We start from the raw sequence: 17,166 nt of genomic DNA, 5'->3' as shown, positions 1-17,166 counted from the left end.
ATACTTAAATAAGTAATTACACATTGTGATAATCACTATGTGGGAAGTAAACAAAGTAAGGGGAGAGCTTAGAAAAGTTAAGGAAGAGCTGTGAGTAGAGATTCTGAGGTGGGAAGCGGCTTGCCAGTTTGAGAAACTGCAAGAGTACCATTGGGGCTCGTGCTTAGAAAACACCAGGCGGTGATTTAAAATGAGGCCAAATCCTGCAGAGCCTTATGTGCATGGTAGGGAGTGTGGCAATCGATCTAAGCACGGGGAACTAGGGAGAGTTCAGGCAGAGGATTAACTGGATCTGGTTACACTTAACTATTTTATCTGTTTTTTTTTTTTTTTTTTTACATGGGCAGGCACCAGGAAATGAACCAGGTCTCCCCCATGGCAGGAGAGAATTCTGCCACTGAGCCACCATCGCACCGCCCTATTTTATGTTTTTAAATGCATTTATTAGCTTGCCTCTTTTCCAGAGTAGTGGTTCTCTACAAGGAGGATCATATCAGAATTACTGGGGAGTTTATTTTTAAAATGTAATACTGGGAGTCTCCTCCCACAGCCCCTACTGGATTTGAATGGTAGGCATGGAAGGGAGGCAGGAATATTTTGGAATAGCTCCCCAGGAGATTCTGATTCTCCACCACTTTGTTGAGAACTGTTCAACAAGCTTGAAAGACTCGAAGTAAACAACGTAATCTGCCTCATCATGAATTCTTAATCCACTTTACAGGCTGGGGAGAGGAGCCATGGTTCAATGACTGGAGCTGTGACAGTTCCTGTGGCATGTCCCCAGGCTGGGAGGTAAATCAACTTTTCAGGAGAATGAGGAGCGGGATCTCTGAGAGGACTAAGAGGCAGGAAAACAGCAGCAGCCAGATTTATTACTGGAGGAAAGATACAAGGAGGTACAGATCAGCATACCTTTCTAAAAAGCACTGAAGGAGTGTACCATACTAGGATCTGGGCTACCCTGATGCTCGGAGGGAAGCTATCATTTGGCTGGAGATGAAAACAAAGCAGGTTAGAGGGCCACATAGTGAAAGTCTCTATCTTGGCTACTCAAAGTGTGGTCCCAACAGCACACTTTGTCTGACAGCCTATTACAAATGCATAATCTTGGGACCTACCCCAGACGTAATGAACCATAATCTACAAACCCCACGCGTTTTTTATGCTCAAAATTTGAGATGCGCGGATTTGTAACATGGTGAAGAGACCCCAGACCACCAAGGCAGGCTCCCTGTTGCAGCTGAAACCAAAAGCAATTTTAATACCTACTAAGACAAGACAGTAGTTTCTGAAAAGGTGTTGAGTTCTTGAGAATTAAGTGTTAAAGAAAACTAGAGAAACACCTTATTGAACTCCAGGGTGGTTTTTTATAACGCAAATTTCCTTCACCTAGAAAAAATTTATGTGGAATAAAATAGTAGGCTTCCTTAAAGTGAGGCAGAGCCATGTTTAAAATGTGCGATAAAAATTCAACGCTTGGCCAAGCAAACCATTCACACAGCTGGATGGGGTCTGGAACCACCGATATCCCTTGGCAGCTCCGGGCCACCAGGAAGGGCTTTTTAAGAAAATGGACTTGGCAGCCTGTTCTGCCCCAGAGGGCAGCTCTCGGTTGAGTTCTTTTACGTTGAAAATGTAAAAAGGAGACATGACAAACTATTTTCATGGAATATGGTCGGGCAATTCGGTAAGGCGGTTAACACTAGAGTACTCCCCCATTCACTCTTCAGTCACTCTTGAAGTCGTTCATGACCTTCGATCTCTGACCCTCGCGCTTTCCTCGGCGATTCAGTGCGACGTCTCCCCTCCCGCCCCTCGGACGAAGGGCCGGATCAAGGGCTGCGGGCGGGACGCCGGGGCTGGCGGTTAGGGGCGGTGCCTGCTAGGGGCGGTTCTCGCGAGGGGCGGGATTTGAGGAGGCATCCAAGCATTGGGCGGCTAGGCATAGGCGGGGCCTGGTGCTGGTCGGGGTTGGGCGGGGTGAGGAGTTGCAGGCCCCCGGACTCCCGCGGCCAAACCTGCGGCGGCCGGGGACTGCAGGCTGGTGCGTAGCAGATCCCGGATCCGGAGTTTCTTAGACAGGATCGGAATCAGTATCGGCCGGGGCCCAAATCCGGTCAGTGAGGAACTCGTGAACTTGTATTAGTAAATCCCGGAACCTGGATCAACAAACCCCAGTACCCGGATTAGCAGAATCCGGAATTTAGATCGGAAAGTCCCGGAGCGCGGAGCACGGAGCGGACTCGGCGCGCAGCCCGGAGTCCGGATTGAGACACCGCGGAGGGGACGGAGCGATGTCGGGCCGTGGCGCGGGCGGGTTCCCGCTGCCCCCACTGAGTCCCGGCGGCGGCGCGGTGGCCGCGGCCCTGGGGGTGCCGCCTCCTCCCGCGGGATCCGGCATGCTGCCTGGACCAGCGCTCAGGGGACCTGGGCCGGCTGGAGGCGTGGGGGGCCCTGGGACCGCCGCCTTCCGCCCCATGGGGCCCGCGGGCCCTGCAGCGCCGTACCAGGTGAGAAGGGTGGGTGGGTAAGCAGATCCACGAGGGCGCTGCGGGCAGGGGTGGCGGGGGCCCCGGGTGAGGCCCTGGGGAAGCCTGCTGGGCAAAGGCACAGAGGCTCTGCATGAGGTGCTCGTGGGACATGGTGGAAGACAAGGCCAAGGACCCTCAGGGTGCGGTTAGATGGTGGTGGAGTTTGGGGAAAGGTTTAAGAGGGATTCGGGGGTGGAACGTTTGAAACAGTTGGGAGGGCCTGGGGCCTTCCCTCGGTAAAGACTCTACTTGGTAACTGGGAGGTGGAGCAGTTGTGTGGAGGAATGGTGTGTGGGTGGGTGGTTCTGAGAAGTCTAGTGTAGATCCTAGCGTATAAAGGTCCTGGGAAGTGAGGAGAAAGTTTTGGAAAAGGGGAGTCTCAGGGGCCTTCACTGAGCAACCAGAGTTACCCTACACTGGCCTTGGTCGCACCCCAAGTCTGTCTTGTTTTTTCTGGTTGGGAGCTGGCAGCGTTCTAGCATCCCCTGTCCCCTTGGCCCACTGTGTCTGAGATGGCTCCCAGCTGCTTAGTGATAAGGAAGGCCTGACTTCACTGTCCCTGGAGGCTGAGGTTAGAGTAAGGGATTTCACCCCTGTGCAGAGGGAGACACTACTCCTGGGTCAGAGTAGAGTGTTTACTGGGGATATCCCAAGACCAGAGATGGTGGCAGCCAGGCCTGAGGAAGAAGAGAGGCCCAGCCCAGTGACAGACCATTCCTGGAAGACTCTCTTTTTGGCTTCCTGCCTATTGCCATAGTGTCCAGGAGTTGATTAGTCTGGAGGAGCAGAGCGGCTCCACTGAACCCTGCCAGTCTAAGGCCGAGGATCCTGGGAGAATTGCCTCAAAGGGTCCTATTGCCTTGACCTTTTTGAGCGTTGGAAAGAGAGCTTCTCAGGTTCCAGTTCCAAAGGCTATTGAGAAGCCTCAATCTTTAGAGTCAGTGTGAAGAACTCTACCGGACCCTGTTGGTGGGTCTCATCAGCCCCCTAGTCCATTGTTTCAGGTTATTACCAGAATGCTTGGAAATTGTGTCTGTCCTTGTCTTGGCCACCTGCACTTCCATTTAGCCTTCATGTTCTGACAATGCCATATCCCAACTCTTGTGCCCCAGCATTCGGTGCTGGCTTCTCCCAAAGCCCCAATGACTTGGGGCTCCTCAAGTCATTGGGCAGAGGTCCCAGAAATGGAGCTTCATGGAGTAGGGAGTGTGCATTCCACCAGGGCCCCATGGCCCTCAATTTCTAAAGAGATGGTTAACTGGGGACAGTGATGTTTCTCACTTTTTATCCTCTTTCTTCCCCCCAAATAAAATAAAAGATCTGGGTCTGGGACAGAGATAGACCTGGTTCCAAACCCTCCAGCTAGGGTCTATCTTTCCTATCATACCCTCCCCCTTGGGCATTCAGGGGTCAAGGATGTCCCTGAACAGTCCCGACATCAGTTATTCCAGCCCTTGGACCTATTCACTGAGACCTGGGTGTGAGTCTCCCTGTGGGCCTTCTGCCTGGGAGGGACCTGGAAGCAGATAGGGATTTTTCCAGTTCCCTTGGCATACAACCCATGGGAAGTATGCCCTTGGGAAAGCCCCTGTAAGGATGTTTTGTGGGGAGTGGTCTTGGGCCTGTGACAAAGCCAAGCTGGCTGGGTGGGTCTCCTGGGCTTCGTGGTGGGGACCTAGGGGATGGCATTGACCTTCTGTTTCCCAGGGCTTCCCATCCCATCAGCTGTTTTTTTTTTTAATTAAAAAAAATTAACAACAAACAAAACATTAAGATATCATTCCATTCTACATATACAATCAGTAATTCTTAACATCATCACATAGTTGCATATTCATCATTTCTTAGAACATTTGCATTGATTTAGAAAAAGAAATAAAAAGACAACAGAAAAAGAAATAAAACGATAACAGAGAAAAAAAAGGTTATACATACCATACCCCTTACCCCTCGCTTTCACCATCAGCTTCTTATCATCACCTCCTCCTCCTCCTTCTCCTCTAGGGAGTAGAAAAAGAGGTAGGTGGGGAGAGGAAGAACCCAGCTTACTTCGGGTGAGTTCAGGAACAGGAGGATCTGCTTGTCCTCTTTCCATGTTCAGTGTGACCTCCAGGAAAAAGGACTTAAGATTTGAGGAGCAAAAGGATTTTTTGACTCTTAGGGCTCATCAGATGAGCCTGAGGAGTGGGGATTTGAGGTCCAGAAATGGGCAAATAGGGAAACTTATTGAAAAAAGGAAAGTGATGACCCACCTCCCTCCAGATAGTGGCTCTAGCTGTAGATCACATTCAATTGAGAGCTTGAAAAAAAGAAAAAGAAAACACATACACATATAGCAGGGATTGCTGGTGTCACCTCAGAGACTTCCATATACTTTCTGCTCATGGTGGGCATGCTCTCCTTTCACTTAAGCCCTTAGTCCCAGCCACCAGGAGCATCAGGATCACAGACTTGGGGGTGGTGAAGAGCTTGCTCTCCTGAGACCCAAATCTGTGTCTGGAGGTCCTTAGCATCAGGCCCAGATGCCTTCCTCTGCCACCCTAGAGAGTGGAGATAGAGCCAAGTCTAGGATTTGAGCTGGTGCTAAGTGCAGGGGAGATCATTGCATGTTTCTGGGTTTAAAGGACTGAACCTATCTTTCCCAGCTGCAGACAGGGAGTTAGGGATGCTGAGAGTTCTGGGCTTTGTTAGTGTTCCCCCCCCCCCCCCCTTTTACTCCTGGGTTGTTTTGTTTGAAGGGGGAGGAGTTACTGGTGCTTCACAGCCCAGGTATGGAGCTTGGTAGAGCCAAGCTGGGGCTTCATGAACTATGAGAAACCTGGGGTACTGAACCTGGGAAGTCTGGAGCAGATGTCCAGGTGGAGCCAGTGACAGAGCCTGCACCAGCTTGGTTGGGGACTTGTGTTCCCAGTGCCATTGCCTGGGGTGGGGGTGGGGGATGCAGGGGGAGGGTAATAGTGCAGGAGGTTTAGTGAACACCTGCGTGAATGGCTTTGTGAGGACCACAAGACTCCTAGCCCATACTCTGCAGAGCCCACTGCTCCACTTGTCTTCCCATTAGGCTCAGGCATTGGGAAAAACTCAAGTCTGGGATGTCTTGGGCCTGGGTTTAGCTGCTATGGCCTCAACAGAATCTGTTTTCTGTAATCTCTGTCTTGGCTCATTAAGGCACAGAAACAAGCTGCTTTTTGCCTTTCAACAGCTCAGATGAATGTTTTCCTTGTGGGGAGAGTCTCGTGGTAGATTCGTCCGGGAGTTCCCCACCTATAACTCCCAAATTCTCCCCTCCCAGCCTGCTTCCCTTTCCCCTTACCCAGGTCTCTGGATCATGTTTCTTTCCATCTTTGCATCTGGTCAAGAATCTGACTGTCTGTGGTGGGAACATGGGTTTAGTGCTAGTTAAATAGCTGGGGGAAGGATCTCATCTCCATGATGGAGGTGGGGATACGGGGGGTATCCTTTGATTTGTGGTAGTCCCCACCCAGCCTGGCTTTGGTTGGCTGCTTGTGCTGGTTGCATAATCTGGGCCCTGGGGCCAGCCCTGTGAAGCTGCCAGGGACAGTGTGTGCAGGGCAGAGCTGCCAGACAGGCCTTGCAGGCAGCAGCCATGGGGGCAGGGTGGGGGGATGGGGGTGGTAGAGGTTATTCCCATATGGGCTCTGCAGAAATGTTGGGGAGCTGAGCCTTGAGTAGGAAATCCTTCGGCAGGCTTCTGAAGAGGCTGCTTCTGTCACCTGGGTTCCTGCTGCTTGACCCTATGACTCTGATCTTTGCTTCCCAAGATAATCTTATCCTCACTTTCTAGTTTGGGATTACAAGAGTATCGCTGAGCCTGAGCCAGCCCTGACTGCCAGGTGGTGCCTGGATCACAGGCAGAGTCCAGGTGCCTGCTGTTTTTATTTTCACAGGCTCCCTAGGAGCCGTAGCTTCCCTTTTGGGGTCTTCTGAAAAGGGGGTAGGGGTAGGGCATTAGCGAGGTGAGAGAAGCGTCCAGTTCTGGGTTGTGAATTGGGGCCATATGGTGACCGCATGGTCTCTTTAGTCTGCCTGAGACCACGCCTGCCATTTGGGACATACTCCAGGTCATCCTGTTGCACCTTTCTCACCCAGGATGCCACTGCCTGATGGGCCTACCAGCCCACTGGACTGCTTGTCTCCCTTCAGTCACACCAGCTGGCTGGTGACAGGGCTGCTTTTGGGGACTTTGCCCCTGGGCTCGGGGCATCCTTTAGAATGCATCAGCCTGCTTATATCCCACTATACCCTGTGCCCTCGCTGCTGTGACACTGCCTTCTGCTTTCCTCGGTGTCTCCCTCAAGCTGGAGGAAGGAGAAGGATGGATTGCCTGGTGGGGCTATGGAGGGCCTCAAGAGTGACTCAAAGCCTGCCTGTCCCGGGGAGGAGGAGCATGGCATTCTGGGAGTTGAGGGCGGGCCATGGGACCCTGGGTAGCTCCCTCAGGCCCTTCTCTCCACGGGCAGCATTCTCCTCCCACCCTCTGGGCTCTGTCAGGGCTGTTCCCGCCTCATTCACCTCATTTGCTGGCACTGCAGCCAGGGGCGGTTGAAGGGGGCGGGGCAGGTGTGGTTTACACTTCTGCTTTCAGGCGCCTTCTCCCCTTTGTCTCCTGGCATTCCAGCCTGGGCACTGCTGTGTGTGCTCAGGGCTGGACCTGGCTGGGGTTGGGATGGAGGGAATGGGCTCCGGGCCCCACAGGACCCTCCCACTGACCTATGCACCACCCTTGGCTCACTTCCCTCAGCGGCCCGGCATGTCACCAGGGAGCCGGATGCCCATGGCTGGCTTGCAAGTGGGACCCCCTGCTGGGTCCCCATATGGCACAGCTGCTCCACTTCGACCTGGCATGCCACCCGCCATGATGGACCCATTCCGAAAACGCCTCCTTGTGCCCCAGGCCCAGCCCCCGATGCCCTCTCAGCGCCGAGGGTAAGAACATCCTGTTTATTCTTCCCTGCCTAGCACAGCTTTAGTGTTAACAGAGGTATGCCTTCTACACTAATTGCTGCCGTGACTGAGGAAGACTCCTGGTTCTCTTTGGATCAGGTCCTGGGGGCTGGAGAGATGGATGAGGTGGGTAGGGGTGGGGAATGTCCTTTAGGCTACTGACCACTTAAGTGGGTTTCTCTCTTCCCCAGGCTAAAAAGGAGGAAGATGGCGGATAAGGTTCTACCTCAGCGAGTAAGTGTGTAGGGAGGGGGCGCCTAGGAGGCCTGCCCAATGGCTGGGAGTGGGGGCTCAACCTCATCCAACCCTGGGATGGTGGTGGGGGGAAAGGAGCCAGAGCTGTAGCTGACACAGTAGATGGATTTCTCCCTTCTTCAAGATTCGGGAGCTGGTCCCAGAATCTCAGGCATATATGGATCTCTTGGCTTTTGAGCGGAAGCTGGACCAGACCATTGCTCGCAAGCGGATGGAGATCCAGGAGGCCATCAAAAAACCTCTGACGGTGTGTGCAGCCCTGACCACCCCTGGGCCCTCCCATGCCTTCTCTGGCCCTTCCAAGCCTCGTGTTCTAGGGGCCAAGTAAAAGGTCTGCATGGGGCTAGAGCAGGATATAGCCCAACAGTGGGACATGAACTCAATTGGATGTGTTGGTGTCAGCATTTTTTAAATGAAGTACAAAATTGTAAATATTGTAATGGTATTATTTTATGAAACTTTTGTTTCAGTTATTTTTTATTTTTTATTTTTTTACATGGGCAGGCACCGGGAATCAAACCCGGGTCCTCTGGCATGGCAGGCAAACATTCTTGCCTGCTGAGCCACCATGGCTCACCCTCAGTTATTTATATATATATTTGTATATATTTATATGTAAGATAATTCTGGGTCATGATTTAAAATGCATATCTTGTGGATCGTGGTAAAAAATTTGTAAACTGTTGGACTAGAGGGTAAATAAGGGTGGTTCCTGCCTCTTTCCTTTTTTTTAAAAAATAATCTAGAACAGTCCCCTGAATGATGGTGAAGGATTTCCAAAAGGACAAGATATTTTGGGGGCATGATGGCTGTTTGGGTTTCATTTAAAATATGAGCCAGAGGCTTCTGATTTGCCTTATAGTGCCCTGAATGTATCTCTGTCATACCACTAATTCCATTGTGTTGGAATTGTCAGTAATACATCTGTTTCCCCCATAAAAGTGTGAGTTCCTCAGAGGCCAGGACTGGGTTTTGTTGGTTCCAATACCCAGTGTCTAGCACTGTGCCTGGCCTGTATTCAATGCACAATATTGATTGTTGAATGTGTGAATATTGCAAGATTGGGTAGCATTGTTTTCCAGCACGTTGGTCTACTTCTAGTTGACTGTCTTTTTCTCTTTAGCAAAAGCGAAAGCTTCGGATCTATATATCCAATACATTCAGTCCCAGCAAGGCAGAAGGTGATAGTACAGGAACTACAGGGACTCCAGGGGGAACCCCAACAGGGGACAAGGTGGCTTCCTGGGAACTCCGAGTGGAGGGAAAACTGCTGGATGATGTGAGTTGGGAAAGGGGATGCCTGAAGGGGAGGTGGCTTGTGTGGATTTAAGATGGGGGCCAGACACATGGGCACTCAGAGAAGTCCTCCTGTAGGAAGAGGGCATAGTTGTGCTTTGCAGAGAAGTCCTCCTGTAGGGAGAGGGCATAGTTGTGCTTTGCAGATTCACAAGCCAGTTAGTGGTTGCAGATTTGTATCATTATTACAGTAGTCTTCCTACAGATGGCAGTAAAATGTCTTGAGGAAGGGGGACCCTTTTCTAATTTGCATTGTCCTTTATTGGCTATTGGTAGGGCTGCACAGAGAAACCCTTCCCTGCTTCTAGTCTTTCTTTCACTTTGCAAAATCTCACTGCTTCCTTCAATGCCCAAGGATCCCTAGCACCCTGAGCTCCAGAGCTGAAACCATACTCTTCTTTGGGTTTAGTACACCTTTAGGTTTGAGAGAGAGGGAACTCAGCAGCAACCCTGTCTCATACCCTTTTTCATCCCCAGCCTAGCAAACAGAAGAGGAAGTTTTCTTCATTCTTTAAGAGCCTAGTCATTGAGCTGGACAAGGAACTGTATGGGCCTGACAACCACCTGGTGGAGGTGAGAGTGGACCTACATCATGGGGTGGAAATGGCCCCTGAGGCCATTGAGAGCACAGACTGATATGTTGGAAAGGGAAATGGCCTTGATCTCTGGTAGGCCCAGGGGTGCATGTTCATGCCCACTCCCTTGGTGATAAGCTGTGCGCCCCTCCCTGCCAGTGGCATCGGATGCCTACCACCCAGGAGACGGATGGCTTCCAAGTGAAACGGCCTGGAGACCTCAATGTCAAGTGCACCCTCCTGCTCATGCTGGATCATCAGGTGACAAATAGCAGGGGTCACAGGGATCAAACCGGGGAAGGGGACAGCCTTCCCACCCCTGCCCTATTCTTCCACTTGGTGTTCTCAGAAGGATCCTTCCCCTGACTCCCCTCTGTCTGGTCCCCAGCCTCCCCAGTACAAATTGGACCCCCGATTGGCGAGGCTACTGGGAGTGCACACACAGACGAGGGCTGCCATCATGCAGGCTCTGTGGCTTTACATCAAACACAACCAGCTGCAGGATGGGCATGAGCGCGAGTATATCAATTGCAACCGTTACTTCCGCCAGGTTAGCTGGAAGCCATCCCTCCTCTGTACTCTCTCAGCCCCCACCTTACCCGCTGCTCTAGGGCCCCTCTGGGCTAGTTCTTAGCCACCTCAGACTGCTGCCCTTACTGACCTGGGAATAATGCACTCCCCTCTGGTACCCTCAGAGGTACCCCCAAGCCTTTGGTACTCTCTGCAGATCTTCAGTTGTGGTCGACTCCGTTTCTCTGAGATTCCCATGAAGCTAGCTGGGTTGCTGCAGCATCCAGACCCCATTGTCATCAATCATGTCATTAGGTAAACCAAAGGACAGGGGTGGGAGGGTTCTTCAAAGCCAAAGAGAGAAGCAGTGGGTCTGGTTTCTTGCTACCTGAGTGTGTGTCCAGTGGTCCCCAGGTTTGGCAACAGGTGGGTGAGATGATTGCAGCTGTGCTCCTCCCTGCTCCTTCCTGTATGCTCCTGCAGTGTGGACCCTAATGACCAAAAGAAGACTGCCTGTTACGATATTGATGTGGAGGTGGATGACCCACTGAAGGCACAGATGAGCAACTTTCTGGCCTCTACCACCAATCAGCAGGAGATTGCCTCCCTTGATGTCAAGGTGGGTGGGCTTTATGCATCCATGTCCTCCTCTGGGGTCCAGGATGGAGGTGACAGTCTCTGTGGGACATTTCCCTACAGTTACTGCCTTGGGAATGGGCGGAGTTCTGTCCTAATCCTTTGGATTAGATTTGAGGGCAGGGGCCAGTCTCACTCATACACCCCTTTCCCTAGATTCATGAGACCATTGAGTCCATCAACCAGCTGAAGACCCAGAGGGATTTTATGCTCAGCTTTAGCACTGACCCCCAGGATTTCATCCAGGAATGGCTACGTTCACAGCGCCGAGATCTCAAGGTATAGTCCTTTCTTGAGGGCCACTCCATGGTAAGGTAACCCTCCCTTCCCCTATCACTATTCTTCCCGCTTCAGGAGCAGTTAGCTTGGGGGTGAGAATTATGCTGTGACTTTCCTCGTGGCTTCTTGCAGATCATCACTGATGTGATTGGGAATCCTGAGGAGGAGAGACGAGCTGCTTTCTACCACCAGCCCTGGGCCCAAGAAGCAGTAGGGAGGCACATCTTTGCCAAGGTGAGACTGTGCCCTGCTTCTCTCCTTTGGTTTTGAGTAAGAGAGATCTGAGTCACTGTTCTCTCCCTTCTTCAGGTGCAGCAGCGAAGGCAGGAACTGGAACAGGTGCTGGGAATTCGCCTGACCTAACTGCTCAGGGATCTTTTCCTTTGTTCCCAGCCCTGGAGCCATCCTTTCCTCATCCTGGAAGGGGAGGGACCACCCTTTGGGTCCTGGCTGGGGCTGCAGACTCGTAGGATAAGGAGGGGTGAGGGGTGTCTCCTGTCACCCTCTACCCACAAGCTTTAGTTTCATAAATGTAGTGATAGGATTCCTTGTTGCTTGGGTTCCCAAAGCCTTATTACTTACCTTATGCATTGGCTTTAATGGGTTCAAAACAGATGCCTCCTCTGCCCCCTGCAGGCAGGCCCAAGTAGGACTGCTGGAGGCTGTGCTTTGACATTGTAACTGAGACATTTCAGAACCAAAAGCCGCTGGGTTTGCATGTTTACAAGCTCCCCCCTTGGGGTGAGTGTCAGAGCTGGCTCTGGGGAGCTAGGCCAGGAAGTGGGGGGCCAACCCAGATTGTTCCTGGCCTTTCTAAACCAAAGTGTTTTTTTTGCCATTCCTACAAGCCCAGCCTTGCTGCTGGTTTTTTCCTTCTTTTGGGTATTTGCACTATTTGGGGAGCAGGTTTTTCTATGCAGGAGCCACTTTTTTTGTACAGGGGTAAGTTGGGGTTTTTCAGGGAGCCCTATTTTGTGCCTCCTCCCTTATTTTCTTTCCTCAATCTATGCAAGCGGCTTCTGCCGCCAATCATCTCCTGGGGTGCCAGAGTGGGCTGCCACCCCAACTTTTGGGCCCAGGGCGGTGAAGCCTCCTCGAAAGAGGGGACACTGCAGTTCTCCAGCATGGCCTAAGGTATGGGTATGCACAGGGTGGAGGAAGTAAGGTGAAGTGGAGGTTAGGAGGATTGTGGTTGCCCTTTGGAGCTTGGTAAGGAGGGTGGGCCTAGGACTTGGCAAGTGCCATTTCTGGCAGGTTTGGAAATTTCCAAATAAATCCTTTTGTTTATTGGTAGTGCCCAGACCTGGTCATTGAACAGTACGGCCTCTCATTAACAGATGAGTCCTAGAGCATGACCCACAGAGCTTTATTTGAGGGATCCACACAAAGCAGGTTCACCTCACTTCCACAGTTTCTTGATGGACATGTTTTTCTCACTATCCTTCTGCATGACCTGGAGAGAGAGAGAACATTTAGTTATAAAGTGGATGAATGCACACACTGGTCTCACTGTTTCCAAGCTACCCCAGGAAGGGGAGAAAATTGGAAGGCATGTACCTTAGCTACTGCCATCTCAAAGTCCTCTTGGGTGACATGGACTCGCCGTTCCCGCAGGGCATACATGCCAGCTTCTGTACATACACCCTTAGCAGAGGAAAGAAGACAAGACACTGTTGGTGTGTTCCTCAGCCCTGAACCCAGAGTTTCCAGCCACTATTTTTCGGTAGTCCAACTACCTTCACTTCAGCCCCTGATGCTCCTGGCATAAGCTCAGCAATTTTTCTCAGGTTGATCCCCCGGGTTAGGTTCATTTTCCGAGAATGGATCTTCAAAATGTCTAGCCGGGCCTAGAGACCAGAGAGGAAAGGCCTGAGCTTCATCCCTCTAACTCCAGAGCCAGAGCCACTCCCAGCATCACCCATCACAAACCTCTTCATTGGGGGGTGGGAATTCAATTTTTCTGTCGATGCGCCCTGGACGAAGCAGTGCTGAGTCTAGGATATCAATCCTATTAGTAGCCATGATAACCTGAGCAGAGAGGGGGTGGGGAGAGCATCAGCCAAGCTCTTCTTCAACTTGCAAGTCAGCCAGGGCCTTCCTTTCATTCAGAGTACTTACTTTGATATTCTTGGTGGCCTCAAAGCCATCCAGCTGGTTGAGAAGCTCCAGCATTGTGCGCTGTACCTCACTGTCCCCTCCAGAACCCCCTTCCAGCCGTGAAGAGCCAATGGAGTCAATTTCATCCATGAAGATGATGGATGGAGCATGTTCTCGAGCCATCACAAAGAGCTCCCTCACCATTCTTGCCCCTGTGCAGAGGCCAAGCTGGTGTTAAGAACTGATGGGACCTTTGCCTCCCTCGCTTCCACTTGGTTCTCATGTTCCTAGCCACTGTTACCTTCCCCAATGAATTTCTGTACCAATTCAGAGCCAGAGACACGGATAAAGGTACAGTCCGTATGATGAGCCACAGCCCGGGCCAACAGTGTCTTCCCTGTGCCTGGGGGTCCATACAGCAGCACTCCCTAGAGGGATATAAGGGGACTCAGAATATAAGCCAGCCTCCTCATTTCATCCAATGAACATCTGCTGAATGCCCACTGTGGCATGCTAGAGACTAGGGATACAAAAACTGAATGTCAAGGTCCCTTCTGGAGCTTAAATCCAAATCACCCTAGAGCCCTGGAAACATCACACCCCCAGCCTCTCCAGTGGAGAGGGGTTGGCCTAGGGTGGGAGTGATACAGCACAGCACGGCCTTCTCAAAGAAGCCCTGTCCTCACCTTGGGTTGTGCAATGCCCAAGGCTTCAAAGAGCTCAGGATGCTTAACAGGCAGCTCTATCACTTCTTTGATTTCCTTGATCTGCTTGTCCAATCCACCAATCATCTCATAAGTTGAATCTGGCACCTTCTCCACCATCATCAATGATACCAATGGGTCTACCTTGTTGGGCAGAATCTTGTGCAAAGTATAGCTGTCATTCCTTAGAGCCACCCGGCAATTGGGTGTCACCTGGGCAAGGGGAGCAAAATAGTTTCAGGAAGTGGTCCAGTGGGAGCTGACCCTTATCCCCACTACCTGCCTTACTCACGTCATTGATGTCAATATTCTTGTCCACATCTACAACAAACTTGCCCTCGGGATGTACCTAAAAGAAACAAGTGTTCATGACCTTCCCTGAAAGCCTCCAAATTAGCAACCCTACCCAGGAAGACCCATGAGAGTCCTACAGTAACATGACAGAACACGATCCTTTCAAGAATTCACACAAAGGGGCAGGGATGCAATGAGCAATTGAGGCTGGTCCCCAGGGTCATATCACCTTTACCTTAACCAACACTTTCTTCTTATCCATGGCCCGGACAACTTCCCCCACATAAGAGCCCTGTTCCTGCAACAGCTGAAGCTCTTCCCGCAACAGACGAACTAGGTAGGAAAACAGACATAATGGTCACTTACAATGGTATTCTTTCACCCATATTCAATTCAAGCATGAACATTTTGAAATTCTGAAGGGAAGATCACAAAAAACCCTCAACAATACTTATCTTTAAGGGGTTATAGCTCAGGAAAGTAATGTGCATGTGAAACAGCTACATGAAGACAATGCAAAACATTACCTTGGATTGGGAGAAAACAATAAGCACTGCTGTTCAGACAGACGGGAACAGAGACAGTTCAGAGACCAGGAACAGTCAAACCTTAGCCACTGCCCACATGCAGCCCTCCCATCTTTCCCCCCTCACCTTTTGCATTTAACTCATTCCTCTGTGCCTGCAGCCGCCGGAGGTTCTGACTCTTGTCATTTACAATCAGCTATAGAGGACAAGAGACAGATATTGCATTACCCAAGGGCAGAAGTTAGCAAGGTAGAGCTTGACCAAAACCCTTCATAAGTAGGTATGAGCTGAGTGAGGGAAGGGCACAGGGAACCTATACGTTATTCAGATTCTCTAATATTCTAATGACCCTGTTCTGTCCTCCAAGAATCCCTCTGGACTATGGGGCAGCTATCAAAAAAGGCTATTTGTCCAATACTGGTCCAGAAATAATAGACCCTAATGAAGAAAAGTTAGAGCTGGTTCATGTAGTGAATTCTGGGGGAGGCAACATGGTGTGGTGGAAAGATTTCTAGCTTTTAAGCCAGAAACTGGAGTTGTAGCCTGACCACTGCCAGCTAGGTAAAGCTAGGGCATGCTACTTAAAAGATCTGTTTCCAGATACATAGTATAGCATCACATACTCTGCTGCTTTTTAGAACTATGGTGAAGAACAAATGAAATATATAATAGCATTTTCAAAATGATACACAAAATATAATACCTGCAAATGTACCTTGAGTCCCGAAATTTTCCATGTGGCTTCTCCCCCATCTAATTTATATACTTTTCTTATTTCTATGGTCCCTGCCCCCTCTTAAGGCAACAGCCCTGGGTGGTCAATTCCTTTTTATTCAGTCCCATAAAATAAGCATTGTCCAGAGCCCACAATGCTGTTTTCCCTCACACTAATTTCACCTGCTCCAAACTCTGGTAAGACTCATCTCCTGGACCTCTATCTTGCCTTCTATAAGAAATTCTCTCATTTAGCCCTCTTTCAGTTTGACTCCTGAAGATGTATAACAAATTGTGAATACTGACTACCCTCAAAGGGGTGGGACTTCAAGAGAACAAGAGATCATCAATTTCATATACTTTATATTGTTGGCTTAGTACTTTTTAAAAAAAATATTTTTATTGTAAATAACAAACACACAAACATTCTTGACATGGTTACAATCAATGGCTCACAATATCATCACATAGTTGTGTATTCATCACCATGATCATTTTTTTTGAACATCTGCATCTCTCCAGCAAAAGAAATTAAAAAAAAAAAACTCATACATGCCATACCCTTTACCCCTCCCTCTCACTGACCACTAGTATTTCAAGCTACTCAACTTATCAGTGCATTAGTTCTTCTTAAATGTACACCTCTCTCAAAAAACTAAAAAGAAACAAGAAAAGGAAAGGAATAAGACTCTTCCACTGCACCCTGGGATGGAATTCATGGATTTGCAGAAATGGGTTTCAAGCAATCATTCCCCTCCCAACTCCCTGTGGAATCCGTCCTCACCTGAAGTTCTTCAATCTTGGACAGATAATATTGGCGGAGTCCACTGCCTGCCTTCCCCTCTTCCAGCTCCATCTGAAGACACCATAATTATTAAACAACAACAGGCTAAGCATCCAAATGATTAAAAACCACAAGGCATAAATAACAGGCAGCTTTATGCGGTAAAAAAGAGCTTGGACACTGGAGCATAAGATTTGGATTCTAATCCCTTCTGAACCCCTCTGCAACCCCCCACCCCATTTTCACATGACTAAAATAAAATGAAAGCAGGAGGCTCAAGAAACGGTATACATTGAAAGCTTTGTAAAGCGTCGATCGCCATACAAACCCGAGGTGTTACAAGCGGAGAGGGCAGGAAGGACGGGTGCTCTGTCCCCAACCTACTTGCAACTCGCGGCTGGTCCCGATGCACTCCCATCACTCCTCTCACTTATTCCCACCGAGTCTTCCTCTCATGGCCCTGCCCTCATTCACCGGGGGCGGCGCTGACATAGCAGAATCGGTCCCAGGCAAGGCCCAGTCTGTATTGGCCCACCTGTTCACCCTAACCATCTTGCCCCGGCCTGATACCCATCTCGGTTCACGCCCGCTCTCCACCCAGCCTGGGTTTCTGACCCGCCGACATCAACATACCTGCTCTGGCCCATCAAGCGCCATTTTCATTCTTCAGAGGAGGCCGCGGGCATAGGAATCTTGGTGCGCAAGCGCACAAGCAGCGGCTTGGACAAGACCGAGGGCTGGTACAAAGAAGAGTTCCGGGTCAATGGGCGGGGTGTGCAGAAGGGTAACAGGGGCCGGGATGCTATAATTTCTCGAGTCGGGAGTTTTGGAAGGAGACAAGGATGGGACAGACCTCCCAAATGTTGTTTTCTAGAAGCTCCGTTTTTAGTTCACCCTCCTGGTCCTAACTTTCAATTTATAAAACTTGTGGACCGTGTATAGAACAAAGTTATGGCCACTCTCAAAATGGTGGAAAACTTGGAACCGGGGACGTAAGGG

At 50.3% G+C, this 17,166-nt stretch overlaps 2 protein-coding genes across 2 annotated transcripts; one reads left to right on the top strand and one right to left on the bottom strand.

The window, feature by feature from the left end:
• The first annotated feature begins 1,955 nt into the window (after positions 1-1,955).
• SMARCD2 (SWI/SNF related BAF chromatin remodeling complex subunit D2) lies at positions 1,956-12,340 on the top strand. The gene is made up of 13 exons (XM_077163559.1): positions 1,956-2,510; positions 7,294-7,478; positions 7,688-7,730; positions 7,876-7,998; positions 8,875-9,030; positions 9,525-9,620; positions 9,782-9,883; positions 10,011-10,172; positions 10,350-10,447; positions 10,616-10,751; positions 10,925-11,047; positions 11,180-11,281; positions 11,357-12,340. Exons 1-13 carry the CDS (start codon positions 2,295-2,297, stop codon positions 11,408-11,410), a joined length of 1,596 nt encoding a protein of 531 aa, XP_077019674.1. The 5' UTR covers positions 1,956-2,294; the 3' UTR covers positions 11,411-12,340.
• A 37-nt stretch (positions 12,341-12,377) lies between these two features.
• On the bottom strand, positions 12,378-17,146 carry PSMC5 (proteasome 26S subunit, ATPase 5). The gene is made up of 13 exons (XM_077163562.1): positions 17,021-17,146; positions 16,801-16,904; positions 16,168-16,239; positions 14,796-14,865; positions 14,378-14,475; positions 14,141-14,197; positions 13,831-14,061; positions 13,446-13,572; positions 13,166-13,356; positions 12,977-13,075; positions 12,784-12,894; positions 12,605-12,691; positions 12,378-12,500 (listed from the first exon to the last, which is right to left on the bottom strand). Exons 2-13 carry the CDS (start codon positions 16,828-16,830, stop codon positions 12,447-12,449), a joined length of 1,227 nt encoding a protein of 408 aa, XP_077019677.1. The 5' UTR covers positions 16,831-16,904; positions 17,021-17,146; the 3' UTR covers positions 12,378-12,446.
• Positions 17,147-17,166: the final 20 nt, after the last annotated feature.

The sequence above is a fragment of the Tamandua tetradactyla genome, chromosome 6 (genome assembly GCF_023851605.1).
Source record: "Tamandua tetradactyla isolate mTamTet1 chromosome 6, mTamTet1.pri, whole genome shotgun sequence".
Lineage (NCBI taxonomy): Eukaryota > Metazoa > Chordata > Mammalia > Pilosa > Myrmecophagidae > Tamandua > Tamandua tetradactyla.
The sequence above is the reverse complement of the archived record's forward strand: the minus strand, read 5'-3'. Positions and strand labels throughout refer to the sequence as shown.